Here is a 15,714-nt window from a genome sequence, read left to right as displayed (position 1 = left end):
GGTAGAACCTACCTCTTCAGTGCCAGTGACAAATATATTCTGCAGTCTTTGGCTTGTTTCCTGCTGCTAGATTTTTCCTGACTGACTTGATTGACTTCTAAGTACCGGTCACTACCGGGCACCTGGCTACTTTCTCTCAGACCTCATCTTCAGCTGATGTTCTTCTTCCGATGCTCCCAACAGTTGTTACCTCTGCCAGCCAGAGGAGCAAACGTGCAGCTTCTTTACTTTTATATCTAAACTGTTGGCTTTCAATGTTGTACCCTCCCTGCTCAGGCATATCTGCTCAAATGTATATATCACTGAATCCTACCAGTGGATTTTCACTCATCACCGCTCTCTCAGCCTCTTGGTCCTTGAATCACAGCAGTAACTCTGAAAGCAGTGTCTGTTCATAACTACAGAGATCATACCCATATTGTTACATTAAACTTGTATAACGCTAAACCATGACAGCCCTGATGAGATGTGCTCCATCCTCTCAGCTACATGAGTAAAGAATGCAATATTCAAACTAGTATGTCCCTTGAATTTAATGCATCATCCACACAGTATGAATTGTCAAACACCACACTTATAACAGGGGGGAAAAATGGGAAGAAACCTCAGGGAGAGCAACAGAGGAGGGATCTCTCTCCCAAGACAGACAACGTGCAATGGATGTTGTGTTTACACAATTTACACAATACAAAATTGAAAGGGGATAACCGAATTATAATGGAATTATAAGATATACTAGAAGAACCCCGCTACAATGTAGCGGTTTGGTTATCCACCCGTCTAAATCTCCCTCCTCTTCATCCTGCCAGCTAACCGCCTTCCCCCTGCCCCTAACCCCCCCCCACCCCAACTCCTTCCCCCCAAATGCTCAGAATCATCTGAAATGCCGAGAAAAGTGGTTTACCCCCCCACTCCAACTCCCTCCCCCCAAATGCTCAGAATCATCTGAAATGCCGAGAAAAGTGGTTTACCCCCCCACTCCAACTCCCTCCCCCCAACTGCTCAGAATCATCTGAAATGCCGAGAAAAGTGGTTTTTAGCCATTTTTAGAAAATGCATATTTTGCATAATTATGCATAATTATTAGAATTATTTTAATTTTCTGGTATTTTTCTGATCCTCTCTGGAACAATACCTACCACCTCCCCCAAAAAAAATAGGATCATAAGTGCATTTTTGCAAAAATGCATATATTTTGCATAATACCAAAACATTTCTAAGTCCCAGAAATTTTTTTTTATATAGGTGAAAAAAAATCAAAGATGCTCAGAATCATCTGAAATGCTGAGAAAAGTGGTTTTTAGCCATTTTTAGAAAAATTCATATTTTGCATATTATGCATAAATATGCATAATTTTAATTTTCTGGGATTTTTCCCTTACTCTCTGAGACAATACCACCTCCAAAAAGAATTAGGATCATAAGTGCTTTAGTTTTCGGTCCCGCTATCTACACTAACTAACACACACACACACACACACACACACACACACACACACACACACACACACACACACACACACTAACACCACACACACACACACACACACATTACGAAAATATATGAGTAGATAAAACGAAAATGTGGCTGACGGGGATGCCAAGCAGTGGCCAGGTAGCGACCACCATCACCATGGATATCTGGGAGGAGGACAGACTGCACGTGCACAGAGGGGAGACTTACATCACACCATTCACACACAGGAGAAGAGAAAGGAGAAGACATCATTCAGAGACAGAGAAAAGACATGTGAGAGAAGAGAACAGTTTGCAGTGGTCAATATTCTATACTCTATAATCTCGTCTGCAGAACAGTGCTTGGTAAATTCATCGAGACAGAAACCGACCCACCCACTATGCAGTACAGGTTGTGAAACACTCAACTTAAAGGCAACTAAATGTAGGCTAAGGCAAAAACACGAGTTTTAAGTTTGGATTTAAACCAGTTTAGACCATCTGACTTCTTTTTAACTTTGGGTACACACAGGAGCCCTGTATTGAGAGTGAAGAGCTCGAGATGGAATGTACGGTTTAATGAGATCAGACAGGTAAGATGGGGCAAGCCCATTTAGGATTTTATAAGTCAGCAGAAGCATCTTGAAGTCTGGTCTTACATGGCTAGGAAGGGAGGCAAGAATTGGTGTAATATGATTAAATTTCCTAGATTTAGTTAGGATTCTAGCTGCAGCATTCTGAACCACCTGAAGACTTTTAGTACTAGCATGTGGCAGACCTGAAAACAAAACATTACAGTAATCAAGTCTGGATGAAACAAATGCATGTATTAGAGTCTCTGTGTCAGCCATGGAGAGAAAAGACCGAATTTTAGCCATGTTACATATGGGAAAAAAGGCCGTCTTGGTGATTTCTTTAATGTGCTTACCAAAGGAAAGGCTGGGATCAAACGTAACGCCAAGATTTTAGGCTGCCACACTTTATGAAAGCCTAAACCATTCCCTCCCAAGCTTCCAATAAAAATACAGCTACTCTCCTTACCTGGCCCCCGTGACGTCGACTCCCACCATGAGCTGTCCATTAAGTGACAGCAGCTCGTCACGGAGTTTGATCTTCCCACAGCGTGCCGCCGGGCTCGTCTTCCTCACTTCAGTCACCCAGATGTAGCCCACATCTAGCATGGGCCCCTGATCGCCCTTTCTCTTTCTCCACCGCCCAATCTTCTTCCTTCCTTCAGGGTCTCCAAAGATTGGGATATTTCCAAAGCTAAGGCCAAACTCTGCCACGTCTTCATCTGCCTTTGTGAGGCAAATGGCATGTACCTCGACCTCTAACCCCTCCTTGGAGGGTCGGGGTGGAGCCGGTAGAGCTCTATCGTTTTCGACAAAGTTGAGTTGAATGTACTCCACCAGTTTCCGGATAGCGGCCAGGCAAAGGGAAACGTCCCCCACATTAGCACCATTACTGGTGCTGCAGACACTGTTGCTCTTCCCTTCTTCATTCTAATACAGGGAGGAAGTAGAGATGATGGTACGACAGGGAGGAAACGCTGATTGGTAAATGATAGCAGTTGTATAATTTAATGCAAAAAGCCCCAAGATAAACTGTAAACCATTCATTCCCATGTTCCTGAGTGGTGTAACGAAAGGTGTCAAACCACTGAAAATATCTTAATAACAACAAACATGCATGTGAATAAAAAAATAACATTTTGTTCTCACTTCCTGCAGACTGGCGGTTTGAAAACATAATATTCTCTAAAATTCTTCTTTTGGGAAAAATATTTTGTAAGACTCCAGTGTCTATTGATCATTATTATGCAGTGTGTCCTAAAACTGTACACAATAACATTGCTTCAAGCAACAACTTTGGAACATGAAGTAAAACAAATTCCATAATAAAACAGGAAGGGAAAAAATTACTTTGCAATCATAGTTTTCTTGATCCTGACTCTGATCTTGTCTTCTGGTCTGGGCACTCAGCCAGGCCTTCAGCAGTGGCAGATGGCTCAGGGCATTATCCTGGGTAATGGGCATCCTTGCTGGTTGAGTGTACAGCTACCCACCATCATGGGTTAGGGGGGTCCCCTTATCAAGTTCCAGGCTAGGGTGTAGACTGGCACTGAGGCTTCCAAATGTTCATCTGGGCAAAGACACAGGAAACTTTGTGGGCTATTGGGTGTGGCACCATCTCTGTAGGGGTCTCAAAAAAACAGAGGCCTCTGGATGTAATAAACAAGCCCCCCACTCATTTAGTGTCAAATTAGCAGCTGTCATACCATATGTGTGCTTGTGCGTGTGTGAGTCCAGCTGTCTGGATTCAATGTTTAGTGACTGAGGGCAGTGTGACGTTGGCTTCATGGCTGATAGAATTAAGGACCACTCACAGGGGATAAGGTCCGATAACTTCTATGATGTGGACGCTCGCATTTGTGCTCACACAAACCAATATTACTAAACCTATACTATATTATCATATTACCTTTAACCTTTACTATATTACTCCTATATAACTTTAATACTACTATTACTGCTATGGTTATACATCATCAAGATGGCGCTGCGGATGGTAGCCCCAGTTCTGCGCTCTCTTGTACTTCTCTGGTTTTCCAAAGGAATTGAATCGAGTGCAACTGGACTTGGTATATATCCGTGAAGACGTTTCGCCTCTCATCCAAGAGGCGAAACGTCTTCACGGATATATACCAAGTCCAGTTGCACTCGATTCAATTCCTTTGGATAACCATGACCTGGATGAATGAGAACATTCACAGACACGTCTTCTCTGATTTTGTTTATTTGTTTAGTTTCCAGCACCCACTCACAGATCACATACAGCAGGGCAGGCTTTTTAATCCTCCAACTGTCCACTGGACAAACTAAAAAGACTTTTTCTTATTATTATTTTTTTTACCGACTTTAACTGAACGTTAACGAAAGTCTTGCTGAGATCTTGATCGGTACAGCCCTGTGCGGACTATGCCGAAGGGGCAAGCGAGCCGGAGCACTCGTAAACTGCGACAACGGGGATTTAGAACTGCACTCCCGTCAGTCCATGGCGAATGTCCGCTCCCTGGCCAACAAAAAGGAACCAACTGCTACTCATAAACGGAAAAAACTCGGACTTTTCCAGATCTGCCAGCACACTTCATCTGCCAACTCTCCCAGGCGGTCGAGAGAAAAAATGGGTGGCGGCATATGCTTTTACATAAACGAAGGTTAGTGTACAGATGTCACAGTGTTGACGAAATCATGCAGCCCTCACTTAGAGACCTTTTTTATTGAATATAAACCATTTTATTCACCGTGGAAATTTTCATCATTTATTCTGCTCAGTGTATATATCCCACCCCAGGCCTGTGTTAAAGAGGCGTTAAAACACCTTGCTCATCAAATTACAAACATGGCGTGCAAATATCCAGACTCCCTACTCATTATACTTGGGGATTTTAACAGAGCAAACATCAGCCACGAACTGCCAAAATACAGACAGGCTATCCCACCAGAGACGAAAACACTCTGGATCACTGCTACACAACATTAAAGGATGCCTGTCGCTCTGTCCCCCGTGCAGCCGTGGGGCTCTCTGATCACTGTCTGATTCATCTTATCCCAACCTACAAGCAAAAACTAACATCAGCAAAGCCTGTGGTTAAAACTATGTGGAAATGGACCAATGAGTCAAAACTGGAGCTCCAGGCCTGCCTCGACTGCATTGACTGGAGTGTTTTGAAGCTGCATCTACAGACCTGGACGAACTTACTGTCACACTGTGACATCTTACATCAGCGTTTATGAGGACATGTGTGTGCCCACCAAAACTTTCTGTACCTTTAACAACAATAAGCCCTGGTTCACAGCAAAATTCAGGGGGCTTCGTCAGGCCAAACACAAAGCGAGGAGGAGATAAGATCCAGTAAAACAACGCCAGAAATCGCTCACAAAGGAGATCAGAGTGGCCAAAAGGTGCTACTTTGAAAATTTGAAAAACAGGTTTTCTGCCAATGACCCAACATCAATCTGGAGAGGTTTGAAAGACATTACCAACTACAGGAGACCACCCCCCCCCACACACACACACACACAAAATGCCTTGAACCATCAACTGGCTGACAATCTAATGGGCTTTACTTCAGGTTTGAAAAGCAAACTTTCACACCCCTCACCCTCTTCAGCCACAACACACAACCAATTGCACTCCCTGCTAGCCACTAGCAACGTTTTGGGTTGGACACCAACATTGTTGGATGGATTTTGGACTTCCTCACAAACAGATCTCAGAGAGTGAGAGTGAATGGACACTTTTCGGGCTTGACTTCCACATCAACCGGCTCCCCTCAGGGCTGTGTCCTCTCTCCTCTCCTATGTGCTCTGTACACTAATGACTACCACAGTGACTTCAAAAATCCTCACATTGTGAAATTTGCAGATGACATGGTGATTGTGAGCCTGCTGAAGGAGAATGAAATGTCCCATGGTCCTGTCAGACTATTTCTCCAAATGTTGTCAGGAAGCCTTTTTGGAATTAAATGTGACTATGACATGTGTATTGACTTTAGATGTAATCCCTCCAACCCAGTCAACACTAAGATTAATGGTCAGGAGGTTGAAATTATTGCGTCATACAAGTACTTGGGCATTATAATTAATAACAAGCTTAACTTTGATTGTAATACCAATTTGCTATGCAAAAAAAAGCCAGCAGTGCCTTTTTTGTCTGAGGAAGCTGGCTAAATTCGGTGTCGACAGGTCCCCGATGCCTTTGTTCTACAGATCTTTTATTGAGTTTCTTATTACTTTTTCTTTCATCGGTTGGTATGCCTCTCTCAATCTTAAACAGAAAAATGCACCAACAAAGGTGATCAAGGTCTGCAGTAGTATCACAGGTACCCAATAGAAAAGCCTATCTGCTTTATATAACAATCGGATGTTAAGGAAAGCAGAATCCATCCTGCTTGACAGCACCCACCCCCTGCACCTAGAGTTTCAGACCTTGCCTTCTGGTTCCTGCTTCAAATACCCAGCAGTCAAAACCAACAGATACAAACACTCCTTTATTCCCTCAGCCATTTCTCTGCTATACTCCAATAGTAAGAGGTAATACCAGCTCGACCTTGATAAACACTGTTAACACTGTTTACTATTGCATTGCTTTTTGTTGGCTTTGTTCTCCTCACTGCATCTTGTATGTATTTGTATTTATTTGCCTTATGTGTTCTGTGGAGTGTTTGTTTTTTTAAATGTTGCCCCTGCTACACAACAATTGCTTGTCTGGGGACAAATAAAACCTATTTGACTTGACTTGACTACTCCATCCCACTAACCTCGTCATTGATCTACCGGAGGGCAGACACACCTTTTCCTCTCTGGTGTCAGCAGAGCATTACTTAGAGAAACACCACCTGGAAGTGCTGGCTTGATACCGCGGTTGTCACGGACCCTTTGATGAGGAAAATGAACAACGTCCACAGATGTCCTTTGAGCATCATGGATGCATTGTAAGTGTTTCTTAATTGGCTGTTCCTTTGTTGTTGTCTGGTTGTTGAGTTATTCTTACTTGGATAATAAATATTCGGATTTAGTTTAGGCAGCTTGGTTTCACCTGCTAGGGTGGTGTATGTCATTACGACACATGACATTGGGAAGGAATATAGGCCAGTTTCCACTCTTACAGGGTGGGTGGGTTTGGAACTTGACTCACCAATATTCTTATACTTCTATCCATCCATCCATTATCCAAGCCGCTTAACCCAATTGGGGTCACGGGATGCTGGAGCCTATCCCAGCAGTCATTGGATGGCGGGTGGGGAGACACCCTGGACAGGACGCCATTCCATTACAGGGTCAACACATTCTCACCTAGGGACAATTTAGTGTGGCTGATTCACCTGACCTACATGTCTTTGGATTGTGGGAGGAAACTGGAGCACCCGAAGGAAACTCACACAAACACGGGGAGAACATGCAAACCCCACACAGTGGATGACCCAGGATGACCCCCCTAAGGTTGGACAACCCAAGTGTTCGAACCCAGGACCTTCTTGCTGTGAGGCGACCGCGCTAACCACTGCGCCACCGTGCTGCCCTATGGTAAATTTTATATTCACAAATGAAGATGTCAAGTAAAAGACCATATATTGTTCAATTCAAGATGGAACTTAAGTATTATTTCAAATCTTTGCAAAATGTTAAAAACAAAAAAGACTGAAAATATATGCCTTGAATATATGCATTTTTTTCCCACTGTCCCTTGCTGTATTGTTCATAACGGTTTTTGTTTTAAATGTTTATGTTCTCTTTTTAACATTCTCCTGAACTGGATTTAAATAAAGTTTTGTTTAAAAAATGACTATAAATAGTCTACAAATGAATGAGAGGAAGTCTTCACTGAGGTTTGCTCCCTCTGATGTGTGTGCATGTGGAAGAAGAGGAAAAGAGTGAGGTCATAAGTATATACACTACCGTTCAAAAGTTTGGGATCACCCAAACAATTTTGTGTTTTCCATGAAAAGTCACACTTATTCACCACCATATGTTGTGAAATGAATAGAAAATAGAGTCAAGACATTGACAAGGTTAGAAATAATGATTTGTATTTGAAATAAGATTTTTTTTACATCAAACTTTGCTTTCGTCAAAGAATCCTCCATTTGCAGCAATTACAGCATTGCAGACCTTTGGCATTCTAGCTGTTAATTTGTTGAGGTAATCTGGAGAAATTGCACCCCACGCTTCCAGAAGCAGCTCCCACAAGTGGGATTGGTTGGATGGGCACTTCTTTGAGCAGATTGAGTTTCTGGAGCATCACATTTGTGGGGTCAATTAAACGCTCAAAATGGCCAGAAAAAGAGAACTTTCATCTGAAACTCGACAGTCTATTCTTGTTCTTAGAAATGAAGGCTATTCCATGCGAGAAATTGCTAAGAAATTGAAGATTTCCTACACCGGTGTGTACTACTCCCTTCAGAGGACAGCACAAACAGGCTCTAACAGGCACTATTTAATGAAGATGCCAGTTGGGGACCTGTGAGGTGTCTGTTTCTCAAACTAGAGACTCTAATGTACTTATCTTCTTGCTCAGTTGTGCAACGCGGCCTCCCACTTCTTTTTCTACTCTGGTTAGAGCCTGTTTGTGCTGTCCTCTGAAGGGAGTAGTACACACCGGTGTAGGAAATCTTCAATTTCTTAGCAATTTCTCGCATGGAATAGCCTTCATTTCTAAGAACAAGAATAGACTGTCGAGTTTCAGATGAAAGTTCTCTTTTTCTGGCCATTTTGAGCGTTTAATTGAACCCACAAATGTGATGCTCCAGAAACTCAATCTGCTCAAAGAAGTGCCCATCCAACCAATCCAACTTGTGGGAGCTGCTTCTGGAAGCGTGGGGTGCAATTTCTCCAGATTACCTCAACAAATTAACAGCTAGAATGCCAAAGGTCTGCAATGCTGTAATTGCTGCAAATGGAGGATTCTTTAACGAAAGCAAAGTTTGATGTAAAAAAAATCTTATTTCAAATAAAAATCATTATTTCTAACCTTGTCAATGTCTTGACTCTATTTTCTATTCATTTCACAACATATGGTGGTGAATAAGTGTGACTTTTCATGGAAAACACGAAATTGTTTGGGTGATCCCAAACTTTTGAACGGTAGTGTATATATTCTTATACTTGTTTTTTTTTTTCCATTCCTCCTTTTTTTTATTCAAGCTACCCCTCATGGTACAGCCAAACCATGTTTTCAGTTATCACACTACAATTCTAGTTGCTGTGACCTACAAGCTGTTATCCATAACAACAACATGTGCGCAGCCATAACATATTACGTTTTTAAGCTGGAGCACTAACGGACTTAACCAACCGACCAAGTGATGTAAAATCCTCTGCTTCCTCAGAAGGCATAAAACTGATGTGGTTTATCTACAAGAGTCTCACCTAAATGACATAGACCATTGCAAACTAAGGAAACAATGGCAAGGCCAAATATTTTATTCCTCTTTTACCTCTCTTGCAAGGGGGGTGGCTATTCTGATAAGGAAAGGGGTTCTCATCCAAGCAGAACAGGTTGAGAAGGATAGGGAGGGCAGATATATTTTAGTCAGGGGGCATATTGGAGATCAAGTGATCACTATGCTAAACATCTATATAACAAACCAAGCCGACCCTACGTTCTATGTGAATCTCTTCCTTAAAGTATCATGCACCCCCTTGGAGCTTATAATTGGTGGCGATCTCAATCGTCCAATCCTAGAGCTTTAACTTCAGCAGCAAAACTCTTAAAAAATAACTCGATTTTTGGCAGTGTAGTGTATGGAGATACACACGAAAGCAAATGTTTTTATTTGCAGTAATATATATTTTATGTTTGACCTCTGACCCTCGATGTCTATTGGTTGTGTATGTTAAATAAATGTACGCGCGCCACTCTGGTGTGCGCCCCTTGGAAGAAGATAGAGCAAGAGGGTCACTCATGTGTTTTCCTGCCTGCTTTACGCAGTCGTTTTGTAATGTTACTACGGTCTAGCAAATAAAAGAGGAAGACCAAGATACACCTTGATCGTTGTATAATTCATTTATCCTGTAGCTACATGACAGGCAGGAAGGACATAAAACTCAACATGAATATAGCTTCTACTCGCATATGTACAACAGCTACTCTAGAACTGACACCTTCTTTATTCACGCAGCAAAAACCCACCTTGTCTCATCCTGTGAATATTTAGCTAAGACACACTCAGACCATGCGCCCCTTTTGCTTCAAATTACTATTAAGGACCCCCATATAAACTCCAAACACTGGAGATTCCCCAACCACCTAGTCGATGACAGGGCCTTTATTAAAATAATTAATGAACATCTGGACCGGTACTTAACGTCAAACAAAATGTCTGCTTCTCCATCTATCGTTTGGGAGGCCCACAAAGCTTATATAAGAGGTACCATAATTAGTTACTCTTCCTGAAAAAAACAAAAACAATATCAATCCAAACTAAAGTAATCTTTAGAGAGAGACATTTAAGAACTTGAAAAGCAATATTTTTGGTCACAATCAAAGGCAATTTTAGGCCAGTTCATTATCAAAACGGCAGAATACAACACTATTACTACACAGGAGGTGGAGAACACAATGGCTCGGCTGAAACAACATTACTGTGAACAAGGCGATAAAGCAGGGAAATTGTTAGCATGGCAGATAAGAAGAGAGGAAGCAGCTAGATGTATTCCTGCCATTAAGCGGTGTGAGGGGGGGAGGGGTTGGTCCACAACCCAACACTCATAAATAAAGTCTTCTTAGATTTCTACAAGTTTCTTTACTCCTCGCAGGGTGAGAAGACACAGGACATGTCTGAATTTCTAGACAATCTTAATATCTCCAAACTATTAGAAACATTGAAAGGAGATCTCGATCGTGAGATAACCAAACAAGAGGTATTAGATGCTATAGTGCAATTGCCCTCAGGTAAAGTTCCAGGGCCTGATGGATTCTCAATAGATTTCTTCAAAACATTTGCTAATAAACTAATAGACCCTCTTCTAGACATGTTCAATCATTCCATAGTAAATAACCAGTTACCTGAAACCCTGGAGCAGGCCCTTATTATAGTTTTACAAAAATCAGAGAAGGACCCTAATCTGTGCAAATCATATAGGCCAATCTCACATTTGTCATCTGAATATAAAATATTAACCAAAATTATAGCCAGTTGGTTTGTGAGAGTAAGTCCTGCACTCATCAGTACAGACCAGACTGGATTCATACAGAATTGTTCCTTTATAGACAACGTAAGGAGAGTCCTTAACATACTGCACTGCGCCAAATCCGTGGAAAAACTGATCATACCGATCATCATCTCACTAGATGCGGAGAAGGCCTTTGACCGCGTAGAGTGGCACTTTCTCTTCACGGTCCTTCGCAGAATGAATTTCGGCCCATATATACTACATCCTATATACTAAGGTTGATAATACATGCTGTATCTTAACCCTTCTGCCAGAATACAGACCAACGCTGTTATACCGCCACCTTTTCCCCTATCATGCTGCACCAGACAGGGACCCCCCCCCCCCCCCCCGACTCTTCACGCTAGCAATTGAACCTATTTCTATTGCAGTGAGGTTGCATAACTCTCTTACTGGGGTCGCAGTGGGGGGCGAGAAACCTGCCATTTCTCTGTATGCGGATGACGTAATTTTGTTTTTTTCCCCCCAACTTAAATTCGTCCATGCCTGCCCTCACAGATCTCTTGCTTAAGTATGGTGCGATTTCTGGATATAACATTAATGCACAAAAAAAAAGTGTGGCCGTGCCCCTTAATTCTTTAGCTGAAAATACCTCAAGGACCAATTTTCCCTTTCAGTGGAACACTCACTTCATAACATATTTGGGCTTAAAGATCCCTAACCAATTCAATAAAATTTTCTACCTAAACCATGACCTACAGCTTAAAAAGGTGGAGAATGACCTGGACAGATGGACGTATATATATATATATTTTTTAATTTCTTTTCCTTTCTGACTCCATTGTCTCTATTATGGGCCTTGTCTGGTGGACTGATGGAAGGGGTGGGGAGGACTGAGCTTGGGATACCATTACCTTATCATATTGTACCTTTTTTCTCTCTTATCAATTCAACTTTACATTTTCTGCTGTAAAATACTGTGTATATGAGAAAACCAATAAAAATAAACTGTTAAAAAAGTAAGCACAAGAACAGCGAGCTAACTCAGAATTAATGTCAAAAAGCTCAGATGCAGCAACCAGTGCTGAAGATAACCCATACACAATGAAATTCAACCTACATGTGAGCTGTTTGTTTAATCCTTTGTTACTGATTTACTAAAATGTGATTTTGTTAAAGAAAAGTGTCTGAAATTCAATTGCTAAAATATTTTTTCATAATAAGGCAACTCGCTAAGACTTTGTTCAGACTGCCAGCCCAAATCCATTTATTTTCTATCCATCCATCCATTATCTGAACTGCTTATCCTGCTCTCAGGGTCACGGGATGCTGGAGTCTATTCCAGCAGTTATTTTATTTTATTTACTTATTTATTTTGGCATATTCAGATTGTATTCAGATTGATTTTAGAAAGTCTGGACAGAAAAGGAAAAAAAAATTCACATGAAATGGGATTTTTACAAATCGGATCTGAACTACATTTGGTGGTGGTTTGAAACGCAATTCCAATCAGATTTCTACAGCTGTGCCCCAGTCCGGATACTCTGGTCACCCAAATCGGATTTCAAACTGTCAAACCTTCTCACACTGTACACCTCTCCCTGCGCAGTGAAGCCCGCCATGACCGCTGCACGACATTGCAATGTACACCAGCCTCCTCCTTCGCTGAGTTTGTCTGGTGCAATGGAGGAGTTCTGCACTGTGACTTGATGGTGTGGTTGTTTGGATGGCAATATTATGGATCTCCATTTCTCATGCTTCCATGTTGGTAAACTGTGTCACCAGCGTATGTAGTTACTAACTTCTACGTCGTTACCAAATCAACTCATGCAGATGGGTTGGTGATGTCTGGACACACAAATCCGATCTGATCACTTGCAGATAACAGTTCAGAAAATCCACATTTACCTGTGGATTTTCCGAACTGTTATTTGTACCCATGTACCTGTGCTTAGTCCACAGGTACATGGGTATTTCAAAAACAGGGTTTTTCCTCCTTCATTCTTAAAAAAAAAAAAAAATCCCATCCACACAAATAAATGGTAAATGAGGAGCTTTGACTTGCGGCTCAGCTTCCTCTTCACCACAATGGTCCAATACAACGTCCACATTACTGCTGATGCTGCACCAATCCGCCTATCAATCTCCCGTTCCATCCTACCCTCACTCCTGAACAAGACCCAGAAATACTTGAACTCCTTCACTTGAGGCAACATCTCATCCCCAAACCAGAGGGAACAATCCACCATTTTCCGGGAGGGAACGTTGGCCTCAGATTTGGAGGTGCTGACTCTCATCCCAGCCATTTCACAGTCAGCTGCAAACCAACCCAGTGCGCACTGGAGGTCGCGTTCTGATGAAGCCAACAAAACCATCATCTGTGAAGAGCAGAGATGCAATTCTGAGATTCCCAAAATGGACTCACTCCTCACCTTGGCTGCGCCTTGAGATCTTGTCCATGAATATCACAAAGAGAATCGGAGACAAGGGAAAAACTTGGCTGAGTCCGACACCCACCGAAAACATGTTTGACTTTGTGCCGAGAATGCTGACACAGCTCTCACTTTGTTTATACAAGGGCTGGATGGCTTGTAGCAACTGGTGACACAAGGAACCCAATGAATGTACAACACCAGAGCCACAGCACCTCGCCTGGAAAAGGGAAACTCAGGCCCCTTCTGGGGCCTGAGACCTGGGAAGGGAGCTCGCCAGTGAGCGTCTGGTGGCCGGGCCTTGGCCCATGGGGCCCAGTCGGGTCCAGACCGAAAAAACAACATGGACCCACCACCTCGTGGACCCACCACCCGCGGGGATGAGCATTGGGGTAAGGTGCAATGCAGGCCGGGTGGCAGGCAAAGGTGGAAACCAGGACGTGCCAACTTCTGGCATTGCAGACTCGTCCTCAGGACATGGAATGTCACCTCTGTGGCAGGGAAGGAGCCTGAGCTGGTGCACGAGTTGGAGCAGTACAAACTAGATATAGTTGGGCTCACCTCCACACATAGCATGAGCTCTGATACCAAATTCCTGGGGAGGGGCTGGACTCTTTACTTCTCCAGAGTTGGCCAAGGGGACAGGCACCAGGCGGGTGTGGAGATACTCACAAGTCCCCGGTTGAGCACCGCCTTGTTGGAGTTCTCCCCAGGGTATGAGAGGGTCGCTTCTCTATGACTACAAGTCACTGGGGGGAAGGCTCAGACTGTTGTGTGTGCTTCTGCACCAAACAGCAGTTTGGAGTATCCGGCCTTCTTGGAGTTTCTGGGTGGTGTCCTGGATGGGGTTCCGCCTGGGGACTCTATAGTTCTGCTGGAGGACTTCAATGCTCACATGAACAACGATGGAGAAACCTAGAAGGCGTGATTGGGAGGAATGGCCTCCCCGATCGGAACCTGAGTGGTGCCTTGTTATTGGACTTCTGCGCAAGTCATGGACTGGCCATAACAAACACCATGTTCGAACATAAGGTAGTTCATAAATGTACTTGGTACCAGAACACCTTAGACCAAAGATCAATGATAGACTTTGTGGTCGTATCATCAAATCTGCGGCCGTATGTTTTAGACACTCGAGTGAAGAGAGGAGCAGAGCTGTCAACTGATCACCAACTGGTAGTGAGTTGGATCAGATGGCGGGGAAGGCTGCTGGACAGACCTGGCAAACCTAAACGTGTAGTGAGGATGAACTGCGAACATTTGGTGGAGGCTCTGTGCATGAGGTCTTCAACTCCCTTCTCTAGAATAAGTTCTCATGTATCCCGAGGGAGGCTGGGGACATGGAGTCTGAGTGGGCCATATTAAAAGCCTCTATTGCAGATGCAGCAGGTAGGAGCTGTGGTCATAAATAAGGTCATCAGTGACTGTCGCTGGTGGACACCAGTGGTGAGGGGAGCCGTCAGGCTGACGAAGGAGGCCTTTTGGACTTGGTTGGCCCAGGGGTCTCCTGTAGCAGCAGACAGGTACCAGGAGGTCAGAATGGCTGCAGCTTCGGCGATCGTAGAAGCAAAATCTCGGGTGTGGGAGGAGTTTGGTGAGTCTATGGAGGAGAACCTTCAGTTGGCCTCAAGGAAGTTCTGGCAAACCATCCAGCGACTCAGGAAAGGGAAGCAGGGCCTGACTCAGGCTGTGTTCAACCGGGGAGGAGAACTGCTGACCCGGACTGGGGATGTTGTCAGGCAGTGGAAAGAATACTTTGAGGAGCTCCTGAACCTGGCCAACACATCCTCAGTGGAGGAGGCAGAGTCTGAAGACTCGGGGGAAGCCCCACCCATATCCCTGGCAGAGGTCTCTGACATAGTTAAGAAGCTCCTCCGTGGCAAGGCGACGGGTGTGGATGAAATTCGTCCTGCGATGCTGAAGGCTCGACATTGTTGGGCTGTCTTGGCTGACACGCCTCTTCGGTGTCACGTGGAGGTCGGGGACAATACCTGTGGATATTTAAAAAATGGGACCGGAGGGTGTGCTCCAATTACTGGGGCATCAGACTGCTCAGCCTCCCTGGGAAGGTCTAATCTAGGGTGCTGGAAAGGAGGCTCCAACCGATTGTTGAACCTCAGATTCAGGAGGAACAATGCGGATTCTGTCCT

The 15,714-nt window shown here is 43.6% G+C and overlaps 1 protein-coding gene across 1 annotated transcript in view; it reads right to left on the bottom strand.

Annotated features, from left to right (window-relative positions):
• pdzd2 (PDZ domain containing 2) overlaps positions 1-3,491 on the bottom strand; it is a 114,151-nt gene extending 110,660 nt beyond the window's left edge. The window contains 2 exon segments of the mRNA XM_056279160.1: positions 2,497-2,985; positions 3,403-3,491. Of these exon segments, the coding sequence (XP_056135135.1) occupies positions 2,497-2,985; positions 3,403-3,491 (578 nt within the window).
• Positions 3,492-15,714: the final 12,223 nt, after the last annotated feature.

The sequence above is a fragment of the Lampris incognitus genome, chromosome 1 (genome assembly GCF_029633865.1).
Source record: "Lampris incognitus isolate fLamInc1 chromosome 1, fLamInc1.hap2, whole genome shotgun sequence".
NCBI classification, from domain to species: Eukaryota; Metazoa; Chordata; class Actinopteri; order Lampriformes; family Lampridae; genus Lampris; species Lampris incognitus.
This window is presented reverse-complemented; position numbering and strand designations above follow the sequence as displayed.